At 47.2% G+C, this 27,921-nt stretch overlaps 1 protein-coding gene across 1 annotated transcript; it reads right to left on the bottom strand.

Annotated features, from left to right (window-relative positions):
* Window positions 1-1,092: 1,092 nt before the first annotated feature.
* LOC144067510 (uncharacterized) lies at window positions 1,093-18,258 on the bottom strand. The gene is made up of 3 exons (XM_077591327.1): window positions 18,120-18,258; window positions 4,032-6,964; window positions 1,093-1,229 (listed from the first exon to the last, which is right to left on the bottom strand). Exons 2-3 carry the CDS (start codon window positions 5,296-5,298, stop codon window positions 1,093-1,095), a joined length of 1,404 nt encoding a protein of 467 aa, XP_077447453.1. The 5' UTR covers window positions 5,299-6,964; window positions 18,120-18,258.
* Window positions 18,259-27,921: the final 9,663 nt, after the last annotated feature.

The following is a 27,921-nucleotide window of genomic DNA, read 5'->3' as shown; positions in this document are numbered from 1 at the left end:
AATATTTCAGTTACACGCATCGCACAGCAAACATTTGTATACAATTATGTACAGGTATGATACAGAAGAAGTTCAGCACTTGTATCAATCAAGCAAAATATACAGATATGATATGAGAAGCAATTCAGCAGTAAAATTCAATCCAGCCAAAGCGTTAGTAGGATACCAAAACAAAGTAGCACACAATATTTGAGGAATATGTAGAAATAGAATTCTCCTTCATGGGGATCCTGAAAAGTGAAATAAAACATGATTATTCTGGAGAGAGCTAAGGTTAAAATGAAGTTTACTTACCAAAAATCAAGACAGCAGCAACCACACAGTCAGCCCAACCCCTTTGGAAACAATAACTACCAACACAAATTACCCAAATCAACCAAGCAGCAGCAACACTTTAAATGCACATTTACAATCATTTGATTTTGGTAACGACGACCATCAACTCGCACCCATAACGGTCGTGACCAGACGATTCGCCGAAAGAAGTTTGGCCGACGGACGTTTGGCCGACGGACAGTTCGCCAAACGGACGTTTCGCCGAAACGAGATTCGCGCGCTCTCCCCGCCCCCGGATCGTGTGTGTAAGTTTTTCAACCTCGGCCCGCGGCCATATACGGCCCGTTACAGATAACATTCATTTAGGGCATTTATTCTCGGCCAAACACATGCAGAACAATACGCGGCAGAAGAAATAGAGAAAATAAAGTAGTAGTAACAGTAAGTACTACTGTAATGAAATTGTAAATCCAGAAATCCTACTCCAGAAAACTTACACCAGCATGTGAAACGTTGAGATTAATCTTTGAATTAAGGTTCTCGGCAAATCATTTTGAATATATGTTTCCTAAAATAATGGGAAATTATTTAAAATTAAACTAGAAGTAAAAGTGTGTTCCATGGCATTTTCAGGTATTGTTCTCTAAGCCCTCTAGTCTGTCCAAGGCACTTAGAATTTCACATAAGTCTTCTAGTGTTGGTAGGCGGGGCGCCGGTGCTGGCGTCAGGGCGCAGGAGCGAGGTGCTGGTGTTGGTGCGGAGGAACCTGCAAGAGGCGGTCCTCCTCTTCCCATGCCCCCAAATTGTCCCACATTGTCATGCTATATCCTGCAACGTCTTGAATAGGTTTCCGTCATCCTGCCCTGTCTCAAAATGGCCTCCGTCATCCTGCCTCATCTCGAATAAGCAGCCGTCATCCTGCTCCATCTCGAATAGGCAGCCGTCATCCTGCCCTTTCCCAAAATGGCCGCCGTAATCATGCCCCGTCTAAAAATGGCTGCCGTAATCATGCCCCATCTAAAAATGGCTGCCATAATCATGCCATGTTTCAAAACGGCAGACGTCCTCAAGACATGCTCGGTCGTCGGAGTCTCCATCCTCGGCCTCCAAGTTCGCTCACTCAGGGTCTCTGTCCTTGGCCTCCAAGTTCACGCCGTCGGGGCCCACACCAAAAGGATGGACGTCCGCGTCCTTCGAAGCCCCGGTGTTGGTGCGCAGGAGCGAGCCCCCGGTGTGGCCATGCAAGAATGAGGCGCCGGTGTGGGAATGCAAGGATGGCTATTTGGAGCGGGTACCTGCAAGAGGCGGTCCTCCTCTTCCCATCATTTCATTTCTTTCCACCAACGAATGACGTTTTGTTCATCCTTATTCAAAACGTGATGTGTCGAGGAGTCCCTGTGCCTTGTGTTTTGTCAATAGTAATGAGGTTGTAAACATGTTTTGAAAACTCTGACGTCCCAATTTTGTAATCCACCCCTTGCTTTAGAGTTGGGACATCCATGTAATCATGTGTAATAAAAGTGGACAAAAGAAAGAAAGTGCAGAACGCGGTTGGGGAGCATTCCTCAACGTCCGTCGTTGCAAGTGAAAATCCATGTTGTCATTCCTATTTATTTATGCATGTTTTTGTGGATGTCTAATGGCGAACCTCACTTTTACCTACATTGCATTTTTTTTTAAATATGCCCCTCCTTGCTATCGTTGGAAAGTGAACGCTGGGCTTGCCCCCAGAATTGCCTGGACCAGCTCGATTTAGGAGAAAAGCCCAGATTTGGAAAGTTTCTTCTAAACTGAAACACACCCACTGATATTCAAGTTAACGCCCACTTTTACCTGCTGGAAAAGAATATAAACATGAATAAGCTATCAATGTTATGATCACGCTGCGTCGCTGGGTCGTCGCAGCGCGATCGGGGGTATCAGTTACGGTCGCGCCGCGTCGTGTGACGCGATCGTGGAAGGAGGTCGACCCAAATGCAGGAGGCAGGAGAGGACGAGGCATTAGCGTGATAACGAGTCCTTTAATGCATCAACCAAAACGTGCAAACAAGCGTGGCCGCATGCGGCGCGCATACGGACAGAGGCAAACAGAAATGCAGCAGCATAACGACCGCTAGCTACCGCTAGCAACTGCTAACCACAGTCAATGGTAGAGTGATGATCCGGCGACGTGTGATGACGCGTCGCCTACTTAAATACAGGAACCGAAAATAATCATTGAATTGGCTACAGCCGGTACGTGTCGACGGCAACCCAGGAGGGCCAAAAGGGCACTCCTGACAGTACCTCCCCCCTAAGGGACGGATTCCAGACGCCCCAAAGCCAAATGTCCATGAAAAACGGAAAAGCAGCCAGGGAGGGCAGGTGGGAACTGTACACTTGGTCCGGGGGGCGTCCGCGCCAGCCCGTGAAGCAACGAGAGTTTGGCCGGTCCGGCGGGCGTCCGCGCCAGCCCGTGAAGCAACGGGAGAGTGGCCGGTTCGGCGGGCGTCCGCGCCGGCCAGAGACGAGGCGAAGACGTGGTCGGTCCGGCGGGCGTCCGCGCCGGCCGATGACGAGGCGTGGGCATGGTCGGTCCGGCGGGCGTCCGCGCCGGCCGATGACGAGGCGTGGGCATGGTCGGTCCGGCGGGCGTCTGCGCCGGCCGATGACGAGGCGTGGGCATGGTCGGTCCGGCGGGCGTCCGCGCCGGCCGATGACGAGGCGTGGGCATGGTCGGTCCGGCGGGCGTCTGCGCCGGCCGATGACGAGGCGTGGGCATGGTCGGTCCGGCGGCCGTCCGCGCCGGCCGATGACGAGGCGTGGGCAGGGTCGGTCCGGCGGGCGTCCGCGCCGGCCGATGACGAGGCGTGGGCAGGGTCGGTCCGGCGGGCGTCCGTGCCGGCCGGTGACGAGACGTAGGAGAGGCCTCTCCAGCAGACCTCGGCGCTTGGAGAGGAGTGGGAGTAGCCGGTCCTGCGGGCCTCCCTGCTGGTGCTTTGGGTGCTGGCCAAGTCCCCTGCCTTTAACAGACAACGGAACTTTAGCATGGTCGTCGGGTGCCTTACCCTGGCTGTTCGGGGGGTCGCCTGCCCCCTCGGTCGGGAGGGCAGGAGGGTTATTCTCGCCGTCGCCGGGCCCCTCGGTCGGGAGGGCAGGAGGGTCATTCTCGCCGTCGCCGGGCCCCTCGGTCGGGAGGGCAGGAGGGTCATTCTCGCCGTCGCCGGGCCCCTCGGTCGGGAGGGCAGGAGGGTCCCTCTCGCCGTCGCCGGGCCCCTCGCGCAGGGGCGCCGGAGAGTCCCTCTCTCCCTCGCCGGCCCCCTCGTCCAGGGGCGCCGGAGAGTCCCTCTCTCCCTCGCCGGCCCCCTCGTCCAGGGGCGCCGGAGAGTCCCTCTCTCCCTCGCCGGCCCCCTCGTCCAGGGGCGCCGGAGAGTCCCTCTCTCCCTCGCCGGCCCCCTCGTCCAGGGGCGCCGGAGAGTCCCTCTCTCCCTCGCCGGCCCCCTCGTCCAGGGGCGCCGGAGAGTCCCTCTCTCCCTCGCCGGCCCCCTCGTCCAGGGGCGCCGGAGAGTCCCTCTCTCCCTCGCCGGCCCCCTCGTCCAGGGGCGCCGGAGAGTCCCTCTCTCCCTCGCCGGCCCCCTCGTCCAGGGGCGCCGGAGAGTCCCTCTCTCCCTCGCCGGCCCCCTCGTCCAGGGGCGCCGGAGAGTCCCTCTCTCCCTCGCCGAACCCCTCGTCCAGGGGCCCCGGCGCGTCGCCGCCACTTCCGGGCGGGAGAGAGCTGGGCGGGAGAGAGAGGGGCGGGAGAGGGCTGGGCGGGAGAGGGCTGGGCGGGAGAGGGCTGGGCGGGAGAGGGCTGGGCGGGAGAGGGCTGGGCGGGAGAGGGCTGGGCGGGAGAGGGCTGGGCGGGAGAGGGCTGGGCGGGAGAGGGCTGGGCTCGAGGAAATCAGCCGGGGTGAGGCGGAAACCGGGCCGGCCGAAACCGGCAAGGATGTAATTTACCAGTCTGGGACTTGGCCAAACAGAGCTCGGCAGAACGGAGCTCGGCAAAACGGAGCTCGGCAGAACGGAGCTCGGCAGAACGGAGCTCGGCAGAACGGAGCTCGGCAGGCCCGCCGGGACCGGAAGCCTGGTTCGTGGCTTCGGCACGGGTGCGACTGGCGGCCCCGGTGGCAATGGGAGTATTGTGCGTGGCTTGGGCACGGGAATCTGCGGAGCTGGGAGCGGCGTGGTCGGCCGCGGAGCTGGGAGCGGCGTGGTCGGCCGCGGAGCTGGGAGCGGCGTGGTCGGCCGCGGAGCTGGGAGCGGCGTGGTCGGCCGCGGAGCTGGGAGCAGCGTGGTCGGCCGCGGAGCTGGGGGCGGCGTGGTCGGCCGCGGAGCTGGGGGCGGCGTGGTCGGCCGCGGAGCTGGGGGCGGCGTGGTCGGCCGAGAAGCCTGATCAGGGGCTCGAGCGTCCAGGCCCTGCCTTTGCTTCTCCCTGCGACGTGGCGCTCGCCGCCGCCTCCGGGAGGGCGTCACAGCATGCCGACCACCACGTGGTGGCCCATCGTAGCTGGCCAGCCAACCAGGTGAAATACTTCGCTGCTGCGCCTCCCCAAAAAAACAAGACGGGCGGTGTTCGAAACTCCTACCGGAGCCCCCCCGCCGGCCGCCACGCGGTGGTCCTGTGTAGATGGCCCGCGGACCTGGCAGATGCTGGGCGGGGTAATCCAGGTCTGAGTAGTCGGAGGGGAAAATGCGATCCTTCTCCAGTGGGGCATAACGTTCAGCGTCTTTAGTTGGAGCGTATCGGATTCCGTATCGGCTAAGAAAATAGCCGTCCCAGACCGAATCTCCAGCCTCCAGCTCACCTAGCCGCTGGCCGTCCTCCTCTTCAGAAAGGTCGGAGCCCCAATATCCAGCCTCTAAGTCTATTAGCCCCCCGTCGTCCTCACCTTCAGAAAAGTCCGTGTCCCAACGGACAAAAACTTGGCGTTCCAAAGGGGCCGAGGGAGGCTGGCGTCGACGAGCGCGTCGGCTCGAGCGTGGGTAGCCTCCCGCTGGGTCCATTATGGCCGGATCATTCTGTTATGATCACGCTGCGTCGCTGGGTCGTCGCAGCGCGATCGGGGGTATCAGTTACGGTCGCGCCGCGTCGTGTGACGCGATCGTGGAAGGAGGTCGACCCAAATGCAGGAGGCAGGAGAGGACGAGGCATTAGCGTGATAACGAGTCCTTTAATGCATCAACCAAAACGTGCAAACAAGCGTGGCCGCATGCGGCGCGCATACGGACAGAGGCAAACAGAAATGCAGCAGCATAACGACCGCTAGCTACCGCTAGCAACTGCTAACCACAGTCAATGGTAGAGTGATGATCCGGCGACGTGTGATGACGCGTCGCCTACTTAAATACAGGAACCGAAAATAATCATTGAATTGGCTACAGCCGGTACGTGTCGACGGCAACCCAGGAGGGCCAAAAGGGCACTCCTGACAATCAAGAAGTGTTCGCTCTCGCAATAAAGCCATGTGGATGTGAGAACCAACCCTGAGTCTCAGTATGTCTTGTATGTCTTCCAAAAACCCTCCAGAACAGAAAACAACCACAAGATACGAGGCCGAAACAAGGACGAGAGCTTTATCGACCTCTCCGTGGCTTCCCGACTTGGCATCGGGACCCGGCCATTGGGTAGACGACTGAGAATTTCTGCACTTGGCGGGTGTTCCTTAGGCAGATTAGAGTTAAGGACGGATCCAATTCTCCTCCGCTTATCCGGCAACCACCACGAGATGGTGTGCTTTTATATCTTGGACTATCCGGAGACTCCCATTGTTCTGGGTCTTCCTTGGCTGAGAGAACACAATCCAGTGATCGACTGGTCTGGACCCAAGGTTACAGCCTGGAGTCCAGTCTGCCATACCAGGTGTCTCCAATCAATAAGGCCCATAAGGTCATCTCCGAGGCAAGACCCCCCGGACTTAGCCACTGTGCCGGACAGTTATCACGACCTTTCACATGTTTTTAGCAAGGACCGTTCTAGGGCACTTCCTCCGCATCGCCCTTATGATTATGCTATTAACCTTTTGCCTGGTGCTACTCTTCCCAGGGGCCTCTTCAACATCTCCAGACCCGAGCGGGAGGCACTGGAGGACTACATCTCTGACGCACTAGCAGGAGGTGGCATCCGCCCATCCTCCTCCCTTTTCGAGGCTGGATTCTTCTTTGTGGAAAAGAAGGATGGTTTGCTCCGCCCCTGCATTGACTACCGAGGCCTGAACGAAATCACTCAGCTTTTACTCCACTTCATGGTGCTTACATTTTTACTAAGTTGGACCTCCACAATGTCTACCATCTTGTCTGCATTCGGGAGTGGGACGAATGGAAGACGGCTTTCACCATCCGCCTGGGCCATTTTGAGTACCTGGTGGTGCCTTTCGCCCTCTGTAATGAACCGGCGGTGTTCCAGTCCCTCATAAATGATGTCCTCCGAGATATGTTGAACCAGTTTGTATTCGTTTATCTGGACGACATCTTATTTTTTTTGCGCAGTCTTACGGAACACAAACCGCACGTGCACCAGGTGTTGCAATGCCTCCCTAAGAATCCCCTTTACGTTAAGACCGAAAAATGTGAATTTCATGTCCCACAGACCATCTTTCTTGTGTATGTGCTGGCCGATGGGGAGGTGCAGTTGGACCCAAGAAGATGGCAGCCGTCACTCAGTGGCCCAGGCCTAAGGGAAGGAAGGAGATACAGCGCTTTTTGGGATTCGCAAATTTCTATAGGCATTTTATCAGGCGTTTTATTAGGCATTTTATTAGCGCCGCTGCTCCCCTCACAGCACTCACGTCCACAAAATTCCCGTTCTATTGGTCGGATGCAGCAGAAGCATCTTTCCTTGACCTCAAGTCCCGATTTACCTCTGCTGCCGTCCTCACCCACCTAGACCCAAATTTACAGTTTATTGTGGAGGTCGATGCCTCTCGCAGCACAATCAAGGGGATGGAAAGGTGCACCCCTGGGGCTAGGTTGACTCCAGCAGAATGCAACTAGGGCATTGGGGACTAGGAATTACTCACAGTGAAGCTGGCCTTAGAGGAATGGCGGCACCCCTGAAAGGGGCAAGTCAGCGTTTTGTGGTTTTGACCGACCACAAAAACCTGGAATATATCAAGTCAGCCCAAAGGCTGAACCCTCCCGGAGTAACACAGTCATTCTGACCATAACTGACCGATTTTCCAAAGCTGCACACTTCATCGCCCTCCGCAAACTACCCTCAGCACCAGGAGACGGCCGACCTACTTGTACAGCATGTGTTCCATATGCATGGAATCCCTGCCGACATTGTCTCTGACCGGGGTCCCCAATTCACCTTTCACGTCTGGTCTGCTTTCTGTTCAGCCCTTAACATAACAGTTAGCCTCTCCTCTGGTTATTATCCTCAGACTAACGGTCAGTGTGAACGCACCAACCAGCAGCTCGAGGGAGCACTTTGCTGCACCACACATGCCAACCCTACTACCTTGAGCGACCAGCTGTCCTGGATTGAATACGCTCACAACTCCCACCCTACGATGTGCCCGTATCTGGGAACAAGCCCGGGCTGCGCTACAATGCTCTTCCCTCTTAGGACCGAGTCCCGGAAGCTGTCCCCCTGCTTCATCGGCCCCTACGCAATTGAACGGGTGATAAACCCATGCGCCATGCGCCCCAAGCTCCCAACGGCCCTCCGCACCCCCCACCTTTCACGTTTCCCAGGTAAAGCGAGTCGAGACGATCCCGTTATCTATCATTTTTATCTATTAAAACCGTGCCTTTTACAGCAAATAAGCCACATAACTTATCAAATGCATGCTAATGAACAACTCCAAATTAATTAAATAATGTGTATCGCGTTGCATATTAAAACCATTTGTTTGAAATTAAAATACCACACTAGTAGCTTTTTGCAAAAATTTAACATTACATTGTCTTTATAGTTTGTCTATCATCTCCTATAAAACTTTTTTAATACATGTTTTTCAATAGTTAGACATAAAATCAAAATTTAGTTTAATTTCTCCCAATTATGCACTTCAACATCAAAAAGATAAAAACAATTTACAGTTAAATTCAATCATTAATTGTCAGGACAATTTTGTTACATGCGTATCGAATCAATTAGGATAAATTTAAAAGTGTTAACAAAAACAAAATAAACCCAAAGTCAGTTCTGGTAAAGTTCAAAAGACGAGAAAAAGAAGAAAGGTAAGAAATTAAAAGAAGGCAGCCTACTTCACTAATCAAAATTCTGAAAAAAAATCAAACAAAACAACATTTAACTTAATCATTGGAAACCTGTCATTATAAACTTTTGACTTGAAAATTGTGACAAACATGATGTAAAAAGAAAACAACCCTTAATATTTATGCGCAAACTGTTCCTTGGAAATATTTACTCATCAATAACATAATAAAAAAGAAGTTTATGTTCACAAAAATTCTGCGAAAAGATTTCCCTAATTTCTATTCAGGACTTTCAGGTACCTTTCGTACTGTTTACCATAGTCTGATGCTTTGCATGGGACTACATTTGACGATTCTAAAAAGATTTTTCTCCAAGAAAGGATGAATTTAGTAGTCTTATTGTGTGGAAGGCAAAACATTGTTTGTGTGCTTACTCTCCTAGGGATGTCATCTCCAATAATTTGGAAGTGGTGATGTTGACCATACACTAGCACTTGTTTTATGCCATGAAAGGCCTGCTAAATCTTGGGTGTCTAGTGCAGAATAGAGCTAATTTCCAAATTTTCTCGAATTGGTTTTAGAAATGGGGGCCACATTCCCTAAGTAATCTAGAACCCATTGCACCACCACAGTTTGTCAAACCCAAAAGCGACAAACATAATCTGTTTCTTAGTTAGAGCTTATGGAGCTTGGAGCGTTGTCAAATTCCCGTTTTTAAGATTGTCCTTGCCAATCGTTACATTTGTAATCTAACATTTAGCTGAATTAAATCCTGTAATTGCAATGACAAGCGTGCAAATTTTAAGCCTTGATTCTCTCAATTTGTATGCCTTCCCTTCAAGGCACTAGAAAGATACTTCATCTAGTTGACATCAATTGTTCAATGCTTATGCAATCTGTAAATATTCAAATAGTCATGACAAAGCATATTCCACCCACCCAGGACAGAACAGGGAACGTCTTCCGTGCACTGACAACACTCGATGTCTCCCCAGTCCTAGGGAAATTATGCTAATCTAAAATCGATTAATTTATCCAAACCAGCCAGCTACTATTTGCCTAATTGTTCGAATGAATCCTGTTTCTGCATTGTTGTTTTCATGTTTGATATCATTAAAACCCAAATACTTCTTAACATTTAAGATCTCATTTGCAAATCACCCCCATATTGTTGAGCCAAGGAGGGCAGGACAGCAAAATCACTAGCCGAATTACACCGATTTTCCGTTTGGACGTCTTTTCAAGTCAGACTCAAATCAAACGATCAACCCACTAAATTAACATCCAGACACGTTTAAAAAATTCCCAACACCATTCCACTAGAGGCCAAACAATCCATTGCTTGGACACACTCCACAGTACTAAACAAAATCTAACCCACATGTGGAATGTCAAAGTAGGGGCCAAATCTGGCCCGCCGCATCATTTTGTGTGGCCCGAGAAAGTAAATGATGAGTGCCAACTTTCTCTTTTATGATGAAATTCAAATGAAGATTGTAGATTATTTCCTGTGTTTCCTCATTTTAAATCAATACTTGCAAAAATGTGTACTAATTTGAATGTCCAAAAATGATCTATCGATTATCACGATCGAGAAAGCTGTCAATTTATTACTCGATTAATTTTGGCAGCCTATTTGGAAGACATAACGGTCCTCCGGATGTAATCAAAACTACCATGTGGCCCGCGACAAAAAATGAGTTTGACACCCCTTCTAACCCAACTCACACAACACATTGTGTCGGTCTATCTGCCGTAATGCCAATATCAATAATATTCACAACTAAAAAGAGCTTTCGCAATTAGATAAATTTGTAAAGAATTTTGACAATGTTCTTCCGTCATACATTTCACTCCTTCGCCCCCGTAATTTTCCATAATTTTCCCAAAACACAGATTTAAGCACGATAAAAGAGAAACAACAACAATAATGATAGAAGGAAAGACTCCCGGCCCAGTTTGATAGCAACAAATAAACACATCACATACACATTAAATCACAGCTGTGAGAAGACTAGAAGACAGAAAAAAGAAAATAATGGAGACATACGACTGTCCCATACACATTTGAATCCACTTATAACAAAATCAGACAACCAAACTTTTTATTATTATTAAAACCCCCAGTTTTATTTTTGTCTCTTTATAACTACATTTATCATTTTTTAATTTTTTTTATTTAATTTACTTTTACCTGCAGGTATATATTTTTCCTCATTTTTTTAAGCAGGCCAGCAAAGTCATATTTTGACATCCATAAATTTCAGCGTTTAAAGCTCGAGGCAGACTGGTTCTCAACAAATTTTTCGATCCTTACACACGAGACGTTGTTCTGGGCTATTATCATTTGGATTTTCCCAGTGGCGGTCTGTGCATTTTCTGGTAGCGCCTTCAATATATCAATCCAACCCTCAAAAACTATTTTATGGCTATAAACATTAAAACCAGGCCAGGGGGGTGATTTTCTTGGGAAAAGACAGCGATGAACGTCAATGGCGTACGGGCAAACATTGCCCGAAAATGGGGTAAAATCAAGCCGAAAACAGCATTTATTGATCAAATACAAATACTGGAGCTTTTTAGACATCAGAAAAGTATCATCAAAGAGTATCATTTCCACGGTAAAAAGACAGCAATGAACGTCGATACGTCTATACGTAAAACAGCAAAAAAATGCACTAAAATGAGGTAAAATCCACTTCTTAGCAGCATTTATTGATTTAATACAAATACTGGAGCTTTTGAGACATTAAAACCAGGCCAGGGGGTGATTTTTCCCGGGAAAGGCAGCGATGGACGTCAATGGCGAAACGGCAAAAATTAAACTGGGGTAAAATGGGGTAAAATTAGCTTCCTAGCAGCATTTAGTGATTAATTACAAACACTGGAGCTTTTCAGATATCAGAACCGGGCCCACAATTGAAATATTATTTAGGAATATAGCCATATTTTACTCACCAAAAATCCTTTTTAACTGTACACAATATCCATCCTCCTTTCTTTCTTCCTTCTTTCCTATCGCCATCGAAGCTAATGATGAAAGTCGAGCCTGTCCTGTCATATTTCTGGCATAGTCCGTTTTGAAAATGGCTTTAAATCAAAACAACAATATACTATTTGCTTGTGGAGCTAAGTTAGCGCACTGAAAGTGCCGCACACACCATTTTCCCGGCTGTAACAGGCTTGCTAGCTTTGGAGTTGACCGCCCTTTCTTAATGATGTCCATTTTTTTCTGGAGAAGTCCGTCTGGAAAATAGCTTTGTGAGCAAATCTGCGACAGAATCCATTTGTTTTGCTCTGTCGGCCATTGTGGGTGGAGTTTGCGATCTCTGGCTGCCTCACTATGGCTTTGGCCCGCCTACTCTCTATAGCAAGCCAATAATAGTTGGTGAAAGCAATGACGTATCCCAGCCAGCAAAATGCCAATGCCTATGAAAAAGCATTGTGGGGTTGCCAACTCGAAATCTGATTGGTTAAAAGCAACAGTCTTGTTTAATGCAGCAGAGCCCGCAGAACTGATTGTGAAGGCTTTGAGGCAGATTTCTGCTCCTGGCAACAAATAATGGCTGAAATGTGATTGGTTAAATGCTTCAATATGAAAACACACATCTGGAAGCAGTGTAACCAGTGGGAAAAGCAATGAAAGGAAGCTAACAGACCATTTGGAATAATACGTATTGATGGACAAATTATAATATGATTCAGATATTTCTTAGGCCAGCAGAGAAGGCCTTGAAGGCCGTGACCGCCCACCACTGGATTTACCTATTTTGGAGTAAATTCGTATATGTCACCCGCAGTGACTATACCAACTTTGTACTGGATCAGGGCTTCAATTTCTTCAACTCTTTTGGATAAGTCATCAATCTTGGGTACCCATATGCGGAGTCGAATTCCAGCCCATTAAAAGGGTCTTAAATGCAGTGGCCAAGGTCTTCCCAGATATTGGCTCAGCTCCTGGACTCCTTTTGGTATATTAACTCCCAACCTTGAAAGACCAATAAATCCAATAAATGTTAGGTTCGCCAATAGACAAAACCACCTAGCTTTGTTTAATGTCAATAAATCAAGATCTAACACAGACCGTCTGTTCATATCAAACTGGATAGAGTACTGTTGAGACAAAATGATTTAAATTCAAACGTCTTAGTCAATGGTGGTTGTGGATTCACCGAGTTAATCTAAATCCTCCTCAAGGGAGCAATACAGTTCAAAAGAATGCAATGGTCACAGAAAAAAATGATAAAAATGCACACTCCTCTATTGTACCTAATACTTCCGTGAAGGGAGGTGCGATTTGTCACACCCCCTGATATACTCGCTGAGCTGCCCCACCCAACAGTCAGTTCGTTTCCGGAAGGGAAAAAACTTACAACGCTTTCAGAGATTCCAACTCCACTCTAACTGAGCGATTGCACCTTAAGTCTTAGCTCAACTCTTCGCACACAAAATATTCACACTCTGAGTTGGCCTTCTCAGCACCCAAAATACTTGCCCTTTAGTAGCCTTTCTGAGCACCCAAAATACTCACACTTTAGTACCCTTTCTCAGGACCCAATATAGTCTTTCAGTCGCCCTCTCACTTGCAGTAGTCCTCACACTTTCAGTAGTCCTTCTCACACTTAACAATACGTTTGTAACACTTTTATTTACCACGCACTCCTTAGCAAATCATACGTTTATGGCATGTTTCGTTATATTTAACGCCTTCATTCTTCTTTACATCTGGCAAAGGCACACACTCATGCACTCTCCCACGCACTACATGATGGTACTCTTTGAGTTGTAGTATACATTAATAGACAGTTGATTTACAGGTAGGTGTTTTTCCCTGCTTGGCATTGCTGCCTGTAACACCTCCTCCAGTGCCCATGGGTCAGCTGCAGGGTCATCAGCCAAGAACCACTGTTCATTGATGTTTTGCTCCTTTAATCCTGGAACATCTCCTGGTGGCGGAGCAGTGACAGAGACGTCTCCCTGTCACCCCCTGCAGCTGATAGCTGTCTCCTACAGCCGTTGTTGGGTATAGCTGTTGTTTCCCCACCTCCTGTCCTTCCTCCTAAGCCAGAGCCAAAAGCTGCCTTTCTCTGCCTCCTCTGCAAGCTCTTTTATGGCCTTCCTCAGGCTGCCTCCAGACACCCCTGCATCCCTCAGGAGGAGTGTTGTTGAAAGCCCGACGTAGCCTCGGCAGCCAACCTCGACTGGGTAGATAGTGCACTTCAGGCCAATTTCATCGCACTCAGCTGCCAGCTGCAAGTATTTGGCCTTCTTGCGCTTGAAGGCGGCCTCAATCCCCTCCTCTGATGGTACTGGTAGTTCTATGAGGTGCACTGCTCTTGCCTTGGAGGACCATACTACAATGTCTGGGCGGAGTGATGTGGTGATGAACTCCATGGGGAATCGGAGCTGCCTGTTGAGGTCAACCCTCATGTCCCACTCCTGACCATGGGAAAAGGGCCTTAGTGTCTCTCTTAGCTTGGTGTATCTCTTTTCCCCCTTCCATGACGAAGTTGGCGTGGATCTCTGCTGGTGGTAAATTTTTACTGCTCTTTCGGCGTCTCTCCAGCTCTTTAGCGAGTTTCCTCAGGGATCATGGCGCCATCTGTAGCGCCCCTGAGAAAGTGCAGTCTTGAAGCCTGACAAGATGTGCTGGAGGCTAGCGTTGCAAAGTGCGCAGCATCCCTCCTTCCCGAACCATTGGTGGAGGTTACGAGGACAGGGAAGCCTGTCGTAGGTTGTGCGAATGAGGAAGCTGAGCCTTGCCTGCAGGATCTTCTCCTGCTCTTCCTGCCTTAACTCTGCCCATAAGCTCCTGATGCTGCAGTCTATTGATGGCTTGGTCAACCTCGGCCTGGGCGTTCCACCTCCGGCCAGTGGGAAGCATGATGTTGGCGTTCCTTACTGACTGGTAAGTAGACTCTCTTAGTTTGAGAACCAGCCTACACTTCGCTTGCCTGTAGCCCAGACTGATAGAATGCAGTGGCAGTTGCAGTGCATTCCTTCCAAAGGGGCCCGTTTTGGAAAGGCACCATGGTAGACCTAACCACTTCCTGATAAATGAATTGGCTTTTCCATCCATCTTGCTCACAGTGGATGAGGAGATCTTGCTCATTTTCAAGGGCCACATTACCCTTCTTTAGAGTATGAACTGGTACCACCAGACCTTGAACTTTCCGGGGAGTTGGCTCTGGTCAATCCTTGACAGCCCATCACTAAGTTGTCTCATGATGGTGCTCTCCATCTCCACATAATTACAGTTGTGGTCAAAAGTTTACATACACTTGTGAAGAACATAATGTCATGGCTCTCTTGAGTTTCCAGTTATTTCTACAACTCAGATTTTTCTCTGATAGAGTGATTGGAACAGATACTTCTTTGTCACAAAAAAACATTAATGAAGTTTGGTTCTTTTATGAGCAACAGCAACAGTGCAAACAATTGTTTATAAGTATAAAGTGCATGGCACTGTTTTTTCACTGCCACGATCAGGAAGAAAATGCAAGCTATTATCTGCTCCTGAGAGAAAATTGGTCAGGAGGGTGAAGATTCAACCGAGAATCACCAAAAAGCAGGTCTGCCAAGAAATAGAAGCTGCTGGAACACAGGTGTCAGTGTCCACAGTCAAGCGTGTTTTGCATCTCCATGGACTGGGAGGCTGCCGTGCAAGAAGACAGCCCTTGCTCCAAAAGCGGCACCTTAAGGCTCGACTGAAGTTTGCTGCTGATCACATGGACAAAGATAAGACCTTCTGGAGGAAAGTTCTGTGGTCAGATGAAACAAAAATCGAGCTGTTTGGCCACAATGCCCAGCAATATGTTTGGAGGAGAAAAGGTGAGGCCTTTAACCCCAAGTACACCATGCCTACCGTCAATCACGGTGGTGGTAGTATTATGCTGTGGGGCTGTCTTGCTGCCAATGGAACTGGTGCCTTACAAAGAGTAAATGGGATAATAAAGAAGAAGCATTACCTTCAAATTCTTCAATAAAACCTAAAGTCATCAGCCCAAAGATTGGGTCGTGGGCGCAGTTGGGTGTTCCAACAGGACAATGACCCCAAACACACATCAAAAGTGTTAATGGAATGGCTAAATCAGGCTCGAATTAAGGTTTTCGAATGGCCTTCCCAAAGTTCTGACTTCAACCCCATTGAGAACTTGTGGACAATGCTGAAGAAACAACTCCATGTCAGAAAGCCATCAAATTTAACTGAACTACACCAATTCTGCCAAGAGGAGTGGTCAAAGATTCAACCAGAAGCTTGTGGATGGCTCCCAAAAACGCCCAATTGAAGTGAAAATGGCCAAGGGACATGTTACCAAATTTTAGCGCTGCTGTATGCATATTTTTGACCCAGCAGATTTGATCACTGTTTTTCTGTTCACCCATAATAAAGTCATAAAATAACCAAACTTCATGAATGTTTTTTGTGACAAAGAAGTATCTGTGCCAATCACTATATTAGAGAAAAATCAGAGTTGTAGAAATAACTGGAAACTCAAGAGAGCCTTGATATTATGTTCTTCACGAGTGTATGTAAACTTTTGACCACAATTCTCCACCATTCTCATAGCAACTGTATGACTGATTTCTCAAACATAAACTGGCTTGAACACTCATAGGTGGGTTCACTCGAACCCACAAATTATTTTTAGGCGCAAACTGGGATTGATAGTGCGTTTCGTCATGATGCGTTTTTGGAGGTCGTGACTACAATTTCACCAATGCGCTACACCTGAAGTAAAGTTGAAACAGATGTTACAATTAAATTAAAGTTGATGGCTTCATATAACCTTTTAACCAGTGGCGGGCCGTCAGGGCCTTCAAGGCCTTCTCTGCTGGCCTAAGAAATATCTGAATCATATTATATTTTGTCCATCAATACTTATTGTTCCAAATGGTCTGTTAGCTTCCTTTTATTGCCTTTCCCCCTGGTTGCACTGCTTCCAGATGTGTGTTTTCATATTGAAGCATTTAACCAATAACATTTCAGCCATTATTTGTTGCCAGATCAGATCTGCCTCAAAGCCTTCACAATCAGTTCTGCGGGCTCTGCTGCATTAAACTAGACTGTTGCTTTTAACCAATCAGATTTCGAGTTGGCAACCCCACAATGCTTTTTCATATGCAATAGCATTTTGCTGGCTGGGATACGTCATTGCTTTCACCAACTATGATTGGCTAGTAGGTGGGCCAAAGCCATAGTGAGGCAGCCAGAGATCGCAAACTCCACCCACAATGGCCGACTCACAGCAAAAACAGAGGCAAAAACAAATGGATTCTGTTGCAGATTTGCTCACAAAGCTATTTTCCAGACGGACTTCTCCAGAAAAAAATGGACATCATTAAGAAAGGGCGGTCAACTCCGAAGCTAGCAAGCCTGTTACAGCCAGGAAAATGGTGTGTGCCCGCCACTTTCAGTGCGCTAACTTAGCTGCACAAGTAAATATATTGTTGTGTTGATTTAAAGCCATTTTCAAAACGGACTATGCCGGAAACATGACAGGACAGGCTCGACTTGCATCATTAGCTTCGATGGCGATAGGAAAGAAGGAAGAAAGAAAGGAGGATGGATATTGGGTACAGTTAAAAAGAATTTTGGGTGAGTTTAATATGGCTATATTCCTAAATAATATTTCAATTGTGGGCCCAGTTCTGATATCTGAAAAGCTCCAGTGTTTGTATTTAATCACTAAATGCTGCTAGGAAGTGGATTTTACCCCATTTTACCCCAGTTTGATTTTTGCCATTTCGCCATTGACGTCCATCGCTGTCTTTTCCCAAGGAAATCACCCCCTGGCCTGGTTGTAATGTCTCAAAAGCTCCAGTATTTGTATTCAATCAATAAATGCTGCTAGGAAGTGGATTTTACCTAATTTTAGTGCATTTTTTGTCATTTCACGTATGGACGTATCGACGTTCATCGCTGTCTTTTTACCGGGGAAATGATACTCCGGGCCCGGTTCTGTTGTCTAAAAAGCTCCAGTATTTGTATTTAATCAATAAATGCTGTTTTCGGCTGGATTTTACCCCATTTTCGGGCAATGTTTGCCCGTACGCCATTGACGTTCATCGCTGTCTTTTCCCGGGAAAATCTCCCCCCTGGCCTGGTTTTAATGTCTGAAAAGCTCCAGTATTTGTATTTAATCATGAAATGCTGCTAGGAAGTGGATTTTACACAATTTTTGTGCATTGATCTATTGATTATTTTTGATGTGTCACAGCTCTAGCTGCAGTAGAGGTTTTATCGCCATAAAATAGTTTTTGAGCGTTGGATTGATACGTTGAAGGCGCTTCGAGAAAATGCACCGACCGCCACTGCTTTTAACACTTGTATATTAACTTTCGTGCCAAAAGCACTCGAGTTTTCTTATGAGGCAAGCAACTCAGGGTGACGGCCCTGGATCAAACTTCCCTTCTCAAGATTTTTCAAAACAATGAGATTACATTCAGAGTTTAACAGGTTGACTCCAGTCTTTTTAAATAAAACACACAGAGACCCTTTTTTGGCCTCAATGCTAGTGAGGCCTTCCTCCTATCTTTTTCAGCACAGGTCCTTTTCGCCTGGGAAGCTACAATTATAATTATAATAATTAGAGCTACAGCATTGACGCCAGCCACTCACACATACACCGTATGGCCAGTCAAATGGTAAGAAATCTTACCTTTTTTATGGGCGTGGAGCAAACAGCATTCAACGCTTCTTCTTTCAGCTCCCAAGTCTGTGACGGCAATTATTAAAGTTGAACAAAATGCACAATACGCTCTGGTTCCAGACAGGAGGCGAGAGCTACTTAATTGCATAACTCAGGGTCTTTTATAGACGGAGCACAGTACAGTGAAAACATGAAGGACATCTGCCCTCGTTCGTCATCGTTTTGGCAATGTCTGCTATCTTTCTTGGAAGGTCAGCAGCACCCTGGCTCATAAACAGACGATTCTATCTGCGACTCACAGCCGCCTCCTAATACCACAATAGGTGTTATCTAGACTAACGGGCGCCAAAATATTCCACAATAAATCCTTTTAGTTTTAAGTGATATTTTGAGAGCATGGTCTCGTTTTTTCATTAATGCCTATATGTCTTCATTTAAGCATGGAAGGTAATTCTTTTTTGATGGATTTGGTTTAATTTCTTTTATGAATGCAGACACTGTGTCTTGGATAATGGTCATGAAAATATTAATAATAAAGAAATATAGATAGATACAGGATGTGTTGCCTTCATTATAAGACTCATTCCTTCATTCATTCATTTCCTGAACTGCTATATCCTCAATAGGGCTGCGAGGGGGGCTGGAGCCTATCCCAGCCAACCTTAGGCCAAAGGCGGGGGACACCCTGAATCGGTGGGCAGCCGATCACAGGGCACGAGGAGACGGACAACTATTCACGCTCATACTCATATCGAGGGGCAATTTGGTGTGTCCACTCAGCCTACCACGCATGTTTTTGGAATGTGGGAGGAGACCGGAGTACCCGGAGAAAACCCACGCAGAACATGCAAACTTCACACAGGTGGACCGACCTGGATTTGAACCCAGGACCCCAAAGCTCTGAGGCCGACGTGCTAACCAACCAAGCCGCTGGGCAGCCTATAAGCCTCATCTAAGGCTCCAGACATTTTGTTTATTTTATCCAAAATGGCTGGTTTTCATAGACCAATGTTTAGCTTGAGCACATTTTTCAAACTGGTGAAGGAAGTCTCTCCATTTGGGCCTTTTCTTTTGCATGCTGCACTTCCTTGAACTCCCACACAACTTCAATTCTTGCTTCACCCTTTGCTGTCTACAACACTGGCCCAACAAAACACAACAGTGGCCCCTGTGCCGTTGGTAACCAGTGACACATCTGACTTGGAGGAAACGAGCAAACACATATATTGACATGGAGACTCTACACACAGTTGTGAGGGCACACGGGCTCCCCACTGTGAAATCGTGCACGTGTCAAAATAAAGATGCCTTAAGGCGAAATTCAGAGGGATACTTTTTTCTTATATCTTACACTTGTAAGTTTCTTTCATGACGGTCTGAATGCTTCCTGGAAGCAACTATTTTAAAATGGTAAAGATTCATTGGGCTACACTTACAAAACTTTATGCAATGATAACATTTGTTTACCCAGTAAAAGTTGCAGGATATGCTATGTGAAGGTGAACAACTTTTTTTTATGCATTGAAAATAGCTGGGAAATATCTCCTTTTTACATTTTGTGAGTGACTGAAAATCTCATACACACGTGATTAGCATACCTTTCCAGCATAGAGAATGAATCAGAGCTGAGGTGGGGGATATATATATGTATTACGAAAAGTTCCAATCGGGGGGGGTGACAAAGGAGCTTCTTTATGTATTCTCTTGGCACCACATGGCAGGGCCATTAGTGTCACAGATGGAGACAGTTGATGTTGCCAGAACTATCAGTCTGGAGAAGATGCAGTGCCATGATGTGAGAGAAGCAGACAGAGAGGCATATAAATCAGAGGACAGAAAAAAAGGCATTTATAGCTGTTGTTTACCCACTTACAGACCACCCCGTGGAGGATTACTTTAACCGCAGGAGAGGAAAACACTTCTACAGCATGACAATTCATTACATTTGACAGGAACTAAAAATTATGACACCTATAATTACAATATCTGGAACAAATGCACTGGAGAATAGAACAAAGCATAAATAGGCAGATTTCTAAACGTGTATTTTTTATTTTATTATAGATGAAATTTACTGTCGATTGGAGTGTCTCTAAAACAAACGATTGTGATAGATTTGACGCCAAGGAAGAAAAACAAAGAGGATAAGGAGAGTTGGGGGTAATGCAAGGGGATGGGTTGTATGCAGACAATGTGTGAATGGAAGGGTGGGGAGAGAAAGGAAGAATCAAACAGCTCAATTGGACCCAAATATCCAAGGTTAATTTTGTGAGAAAGCTGCAGTGGCCAGATAAGACCATCCCTGCAAATGAGTTCTGCCTGCATGGATTACTGCTAAATTTATTCAGTTTTCCTTATCCTCTAACAAGCTCCTCTGAAGTGGCATAATTAACTTGCACACATAAAATGTGCATATATTCTGCTTGGTGGTAACTTTTTTCTTTTTCTGTCCTTTTCATTAAGATACTTTTTAGTTCAGAGATTTGCAGCTGTAATGACATATGACTGCTCTTCTAAGTAATAATTCTAATTACGTTTTGCCTAAATCACTGAAGCCATTTTTTAGATATGGCAAATAAACACAGCTTTCCAATTACTCTCATTCAAACAATGTATGAATAAAAAAAGGTGAGAGGCTGATTGTCAAGAACGAAAGAAAGTTTAAAAATAGAATAATCAACCCAAATATTCATTGTTTATGCATCATCCAGACAAACAGGGGCAGACAAATGTTCCTACTTAACTGCTTTAGTAATGGAAAAAATGAAATGTTATAGGGCCAGACATCAGGCAGATCAAATCAATCTTCAAAGCACATAAACTTGGATGCAAATATACTAAGGTAATCTTGGGTAGAGTAGGTGATGCTCTTCTGTTACAAATGTTCTTTTTGCATCATACTCCTAGATACTGTTTAATTGCCCAAACACCAGAAATGGCTAGAAAGGACTTTCTCTCTCTTTTTTATGAGGCATTGTGGTTTAATGTGTAATGCACTCTGTTGTTTAAGAGGATCATTGTTGACATATTTTCACTGAATGTGCAGTTTGTAAGGTGGTCACAAACACGAATCAATATGGCAAGAACCTCCTATCCTCTGATACGTGTACTGTTTAGCTACTCCCCCAGGGAAACAGTTCCCCTCCCCCCCAAGAAAAGTATCAGTAGACAGGCAAAGAAATGAAAAGCTGCATCTCGAAAGGCCACATCAGAGGCTTCAACATCATTCCCTTGGCAACGTTGTAGAAAGCAAGCACACAGCATATATATCACAGCGGGCCTGCGTGGGTTTTCTCCAGGTACTCCCAAATTCCAAAAACATGCATGGTAGGCTGATTGGACACTCTAAATTTCCCCTAAGTATGGGTGTGAGTGTGCAAGTTTGTCCGTCTCCTTGTGCCCTGTGATCGGCTGGCCACAGATTCAGGGTGTCCCGTGCCTCTGGCTCAGAGACAGCTGGGATCGGCTCCAGTTACTGTTCCGGGGTCAAGGGTTCTATCCCAGGTCGGTCTTCATTAAGTACAGTTCAACGTAATGACTCCATTTTTATCTGGAAAAACACCCAGATATTTTCTACTGAAGCCAGATAAAAGTTCCACTGCCACTCCTGCTGTGTTAAAATATATTATTGGATTTTGACACAGTGCAGACATCAGATTAGTTCCTCATAACTAATAAAAACCATAACGCTCTAAATTGCTTTGTAATAACACTTGAGCCATAGGAACCGAAAATACCATAGCTCACCATGGAATATTCATTTCTAAGTGTCATTTTTTGTTGGAAATGTTACAAAGAGAATGCTTCATATGATATGGACCTTTCTATTGTCAGATACAAGGTCTCTCTTTTACCAACCACAAAATATGGCAACAGCTTGTAAGTAATTGATCAGCCAAGTGAACTGTAAAATATTCATTTTCTACTTCAACAGCCAGATAAAACTCTAGGGAGGGTTTGAGGAGGACGCTGGTGGAAATATTGCTTATGCACCGCAAGGTAGCTGCAGCAGCATGATGGTGAGGAGCAGATAAGACAAGAAGTGTAGCTGTGTTTGGGTATAGCTGGCAGGGATGACCAGCCATGCAATTCCCTGGTCGGCTTTAGACCAAGAAGGCAAACACTGCTCAACAGCCCTGGATTTAATTTTTCCAAGGCAATGGGGATGTAGTGGCTGCTGTCAATAACTTCCCATAACTGGCAGGCTAAAATGATTGATCCTGCCCTTGTCTGCATGGATTGCTTTCCTGTTTTGTGGCATTTCACAAGCATTTATCAATTCATCACTTTAACATGTTAATAACAGTTGAGTAGTGTGAAAGCTTTTTCCCTGATTTTACCTTTGTTTTCCTGTGTTTCATATTATAATGTTGTTGGAGGTTATTTGTTTCAAAATGTTATTAACATTCTGTCCCCTTTTTAAATGCCCCAACATTTCAAATCTTCATTGAAAATTAAATTACTGACAGTACCTAGTGGAGTATTGTATACTTTCCTGTCATTGACTGTAAACAATTGAGCAAAAAGTGTGTTAAGCCAACATTATGTAGATGTAAAAATATTGATTGTTTAATATTCAAATAATTTATGTGTTTGCTTCCAGTCTGATGTTTTTGCCTTTACAGTTGTTGCAATGGAGGTGCCTGTATTGTTGTTTGTTTTATACAAATGTAAACCCTGCCATTTTGCATATGTGGCATTAGGTTCTGTGGGAAATTAAGGCGCACATACTAATGAACTACATTGTTTCAATTTTTATATCTTTGTTGCTGTTGTTGTTGAGTCACCCAAAGTGCCTGATGATAATCCTCAGAAGTGCTAGACTTGCAGTTGGGAGGCTGGTGAGTTCTCCAAAGGAAAAACCCAGCCGCCGATGGTACCGGGCAGACTGGAGTGCAGGGCACCGGAGCGAGAGATGCTCGGCCGATTCTTCTTCCTCACCGCAGTCATCGGTCGTCCTCACACTACCCCGACAGGTGTTGCCATTTTCGGAGGGTTGGGTGGTGTCCGCACCGGAAACTAATCAGGTCGATGAGGTCTTGTTTCGGTAACTGGGGCTCTCCCTCGGAGTTAGATTTGGTAGACAATAAAGATTGGATGCGGGGATGGCAATAAGGTGGGGGTTTGCAGCTCCTGCGGAGTATGGCCCTTCGAGTCTGGGTATCAGGTGGAATGGGAGGTTGGGGAAGGGCTACGAGGTTGCAATGGCCCGGTATCCAGATTAGTTGCACCCGCTTAGTTGGTAGGAAAGCCGTAAATTGGGATTGGATTAAAAGGATGGCGGTGTCTAAAACATTGGGGTTGTCGAGGGCTTGGAGGAGCGATTTGCAGTCTGTACTGATGGAGGTGGAAGACCAGTCATTGTTCTGATCGAGCCAGGTGACGGCCGCGTTCAGTGCAGATTTATCGGCCTAGAAGGAGCTGCTAACAGTCCCTGTTGGTGCATGCCAGGAGTGGATCATAGAGTTGCCTCGTCGGACCACCATCCCGGCCCCGCCATTCTCCATGCCCTTGAGATGGAGCCATCAGTATAGACAGACAGATCGGTCTGGCCATGTGCCGCAAGCGTTTCTTCTGCTGCGGCCAGTTGTTGGGAGGAGGAGGAGGATTTCCGGATGGGTGCAAAATAGATGGTTGGCTGGGGCGGCAGCGGCCATGAGATATTAGGGTTATTTACAGTCTCCGTGGTGGTTGGTAGAAGATTGTGATTAAATAGGGTCGGGGTGGTAAAAGTTCTCCAGTCACCGCGTTTGAGGCGTTTCGGGACATGCTTTTCGAAGAGCACCCTTCTGTCGTCATGGAGGGGGAGGTGGACCCAGTCGTCAGCCTTTTTGAGACAGGCCAACTCTAGCTGGGATGAGATTGGAGGTAACTGAGCCTCGTGCAGTATTGCGTCTGTAGGTGTGGTTTGCAGTTGACCCGTGACGTTTGAGCCGCGTCAGACTGCGCTCTCTCCATCTTTTGGATGTTGGTGGAGGAGGCCCAGGGTGCCCAGGCAGGAGCTGAATATTCGGCAATGGATCTGATGATCGCTATGTAGATCGATCAGATATCAAATCAAAAGCCTTTATTGTCATCATACACAGCTGCGTATGAGACATTTTGAAGTCTTTGATTTACACCCCATTAACGATCGCATGTTGGGGATGTGCTACTAGTTTTGACTGAATGTATATCGGTTATTGATGCCTTGATGCGCGTACCTCGACCAGCCCGGGAGATCTTCCTCATATCAGTAAAGTTGGATTGAGGAAGCAACAACGAATCACTATAGTGATTATTTCTCCGTGTTTCAAGGTATGCTGTTTGTTGTAGAGGCCTGTTTAGTATTTGGTTTGCAATATACACTGTTTAGCGTGTGAGAGAGAAGGTAATGTTTAGTAATGTTTATCTACTTTTGAAGTGTGTGCGTGATGGTGCGAGTCCCGGGTCATGGATATGTATGTAACATTCATTACGCTACCTTCGCCTGCCATTACCCTGCATAGTGTCTATGATGTTATAGCAAGAAATTTATGTTATCGATATTGCATTGTTTACCTTGCCGAGTAGTTGAGAAGGACTTCTCGAATTTGTCACATCAATCTAAGATATTGAACATTGTTATTGCACATCCCGAAGTTATTGCACGGAAATGATTGTGTGTCATGCTAATGCAGGTTCAGAGTCCTGATTGCTGTGGGAAAAAATGTCCTTAAGTCTATTTGTCCGTGCTTTGTGAGACCTGTAGCGTCTGCCAGAGGGTTGCGAACAGGTTGTGACCAGGGTGGTATGGGTCCCTAACAATTTTCCCGCTGAGGTAGCGAGGGCTGGCAATATCATCCAGTGAGGGCAGAGAGCAGCCGATGATCTTCTGGGCGGTGTTGATCACTCTCTGCATCGCTTTTCTGTCTGCTGTCATGCTTCCAGCGTATCACACTGTAATGCAGTATGCCAGGATGCTCTCCACAGTGGCTCTATCAGTGTAATGGAGGAAGAGAGGTGGGGACCAAGTCTAACAGTTTGTGGACGGATGGTTAAGAATTTCTAATCCAGCAGCAGAGGAAGAGGATAGTCCAAGGTTGGAGAGTTTGTCAGCCAGAATATCCGGTATTATAGTGTAGAAGGCTGAGCTATAGTCAATGAAAAGCATCCTCACATGGTGCTCCAGGTGGCTGAGTGCTGTGTGCAGAGCTACAGCGATGGCGTCCTCAGTGTACCTGTTTGCTCTTTAAGCAAACTGGTGAGTGTCAACTGAGGGAGGGATTGTATCCCTGATGTGGCGGGCGACCAACTTTTCAAAGCACTTCATAATCACAGGCGTAAGTGCAACAGGCCTATAATCATTCAGGCTGTCAATGGTTGGCTTTTTAGGGACAGGGATAATGGTGGCAGATTTCAGGCAGGATGGGATGACGGATTGTTGCAGGGAACAATTGAAAATCTTTGTGAAAACCCCAGTCAGCTGGTCAGCACAGGCTTTGAGCACATTCCCAGGTACTCCGTCAAGGCCAGCAGCCTTGCTGGTGTTCACAGTCTGCAGTACCTGTCTCACTTCATGTTCCTGAAGCAGAAAAGTCTTTAAACATGCTTTGTTGAATTCACCCGCGACAATAAGGACTCCATCGGGGTGGTCAAGCTGCTGTTTGTTTACAGTCGCTAGCAGGAAGCTAAGTGCCGTGCTAACGTTAGCATCCGGTGGGATGTAAACAGCCATTACAATGACTATCGTTAGCTGCCTAGGTAGCTAGAAGGGCCTGCACCGAACTGCCAGAGCTCTAAATCAGGGGAACAGTGAGTGTTAATGATCCTACTGTTGCAGTCTACCTCAGACTGTAGTTTGATCTCCACTTCATCTTTGTACGGTCGCTACAGACCAACGCCGAGTCATCAGCATAGACAGAGACGAGGGTGGAGGACTTGAAGGAGTCTAGCAGGTTGTTGATGTAGATTGTGAAGAGAAGTGGCGATAGCACCAAGCCTTGGGGGAGATCTTCCTTAAAGCAGCGGCCTGTTGTACTGTTAACCCTCACACACTGTACGGTTGGTGAAGCAGGCCTTGATCCACTCGACGAATCAGAGGGGTATGCATTTTCTAGAGGAGTTCTGCACGCTACACTTGAACATACTCTTTGCTGAAGTCGAAGAAGGTAGCAACGGAGCGTAGACATTGCTTGGACTTGAACCCATCCATGACGAATTGGGACATTGATCGGCGGTGCAGCGGCCCTTGCGGAAACCCGTCTGCCAGGGACTGCGTAACAAGTCTGATAGACGGTTGACGATTATTCTCTCCAGAGTTTTGCTTAGATTTGACGTAGGGCGATTGGGCGGTAGCTTCCGCCGAGGTGAGGATGTTTTCCCTTTTTGCGGTACGGGATGATCTCCGCTATGTGCCAGGCGTGGGGGCACCACTGGATAGTCCAGCTGCTGTTGAAGATTTGGAGGAAGACGGGGTGAGCAGCGGTTGGAAAGTGTTTCAGCATTTCGGGTGCAATTCGGTCCGGACACACCAGCAACTGCTGAGGGGAAATCTGTAGTCTACGAGCATCTCTTCAAAGCTCTCACCTGGCATATTCGATGACAAAGGTTTGTGAGAGATCATCCCATGTGGCCTGATGGGCTTTGAAGTCCCCACAAATGACGCCAGGGCAAGTTGGGAGGGATGGCAGCCACGTAACGTAACTGTTTGTTGGACCGGAGAATCAGGAGGAGACAGGGGGGACATAAACATTGGTGAGAGATAGATTTGACCTTCTGGCAGTGGGAATTAGGATTTGCTGGATTTCAGCAGGGCCAGAGGTGATGGGCTGCGTTGGGATGTAGGGAATGCCAAGGCGATCATAGGTGAGAAGGCCAAGCGTGCGGTGAAGTTTATGCCACTGTTTGCACAGTCTTGACGAATTGCGTCATAGCCCGGGAGGAAGGGGGTGGGGTCTCCAAGGCCCAGTTTGGTTTCTTAGAGCAATATGATGTCACTCTTCAGTTTCCTGACAAATGTACCTAGTTCTGTTATCTTTGTTGCCTAGGAGTCGCAGTCGCACTGCAGTATGGACAGGTTATGTTGGGAGTATGAGGGTAGTTGGGCTTTCCTGGGGGAGGGTTTGGGACTTGATGCAGGTGCAGCGCGGGCACTCATTTTTTCTTCTCAGTTTGTTGAGCGCCGATGTAGTTTCAGGGCACATTTGACATGGAAGCCTCTTGCACAGGAACTGCATCAGAGAGCACATTTGGAAGGCCATTTGACCTGGGAGGTAGGGCATTTGAGATTTGGTGGTGGGCAGTAAGCTTTGTTGCAAAGTGCAGGAACATTAAGCTCTTTAGGGTACATGATTCCTGACCACTTAGTGGATAGAGGTCTGTGAACTTGGGCTTCATGAGAAGTGGTGGCGCTAGGTGCAGCATTGCTCCATAACCTAGCGCAGCTTATTCTTTGTTTATAGATCAATATTTCAGTAATCGTAACATGTATTTTTTAAAAGTTGTGGTGTGTTTTCGTGCGTGTGTACATATGTTATCCCAGCTGCCAAATCTTTACCTCCTTCTAACATAATTGAACAATGTTTTCCTTCACCGGGACGTGGTAGACTGGGGCCCCACTAAGGTGGGGCAAGATGGCTAGTGCCTGGTGCCCGGGCTTCCCCTTCCCATGGGCCCACCATGTTGGGTGGGACCTGACTGTTGTATGTGGTTATGCACCAAACAGCAGCTTGACGGGGTACTGGAGAGTGCACCTCATGCAGACTCATTCTGCAAAGGGACTTCAATGCCCACATGGGCAATGACTGTGAGACCTGGAGAGGCGTGTTTTGGATGAATGCCCCCCCCCCCG

Source organism: Stigmatopora argus, chromosome 21, assembly GCF_051989625.1.
Source record: "Stigmatopora argus isolate UIUO_Sarg chromosome 21, RoL_Sarg_1.0, whole genome shotgun sequence".
Classification (NCBI taxonomy): Eukaryota; Metazoa; Chordata; class Actinopteri; order Syngnathiformes; family Syngnathidae; genus Stigmatopora; species Stigmatopora argus.
The sequence above is the reverse complement of the archived record's forward strand: the minus strand, read 5'-3'. Positions and strand labels throughout refer to the sequence as shown.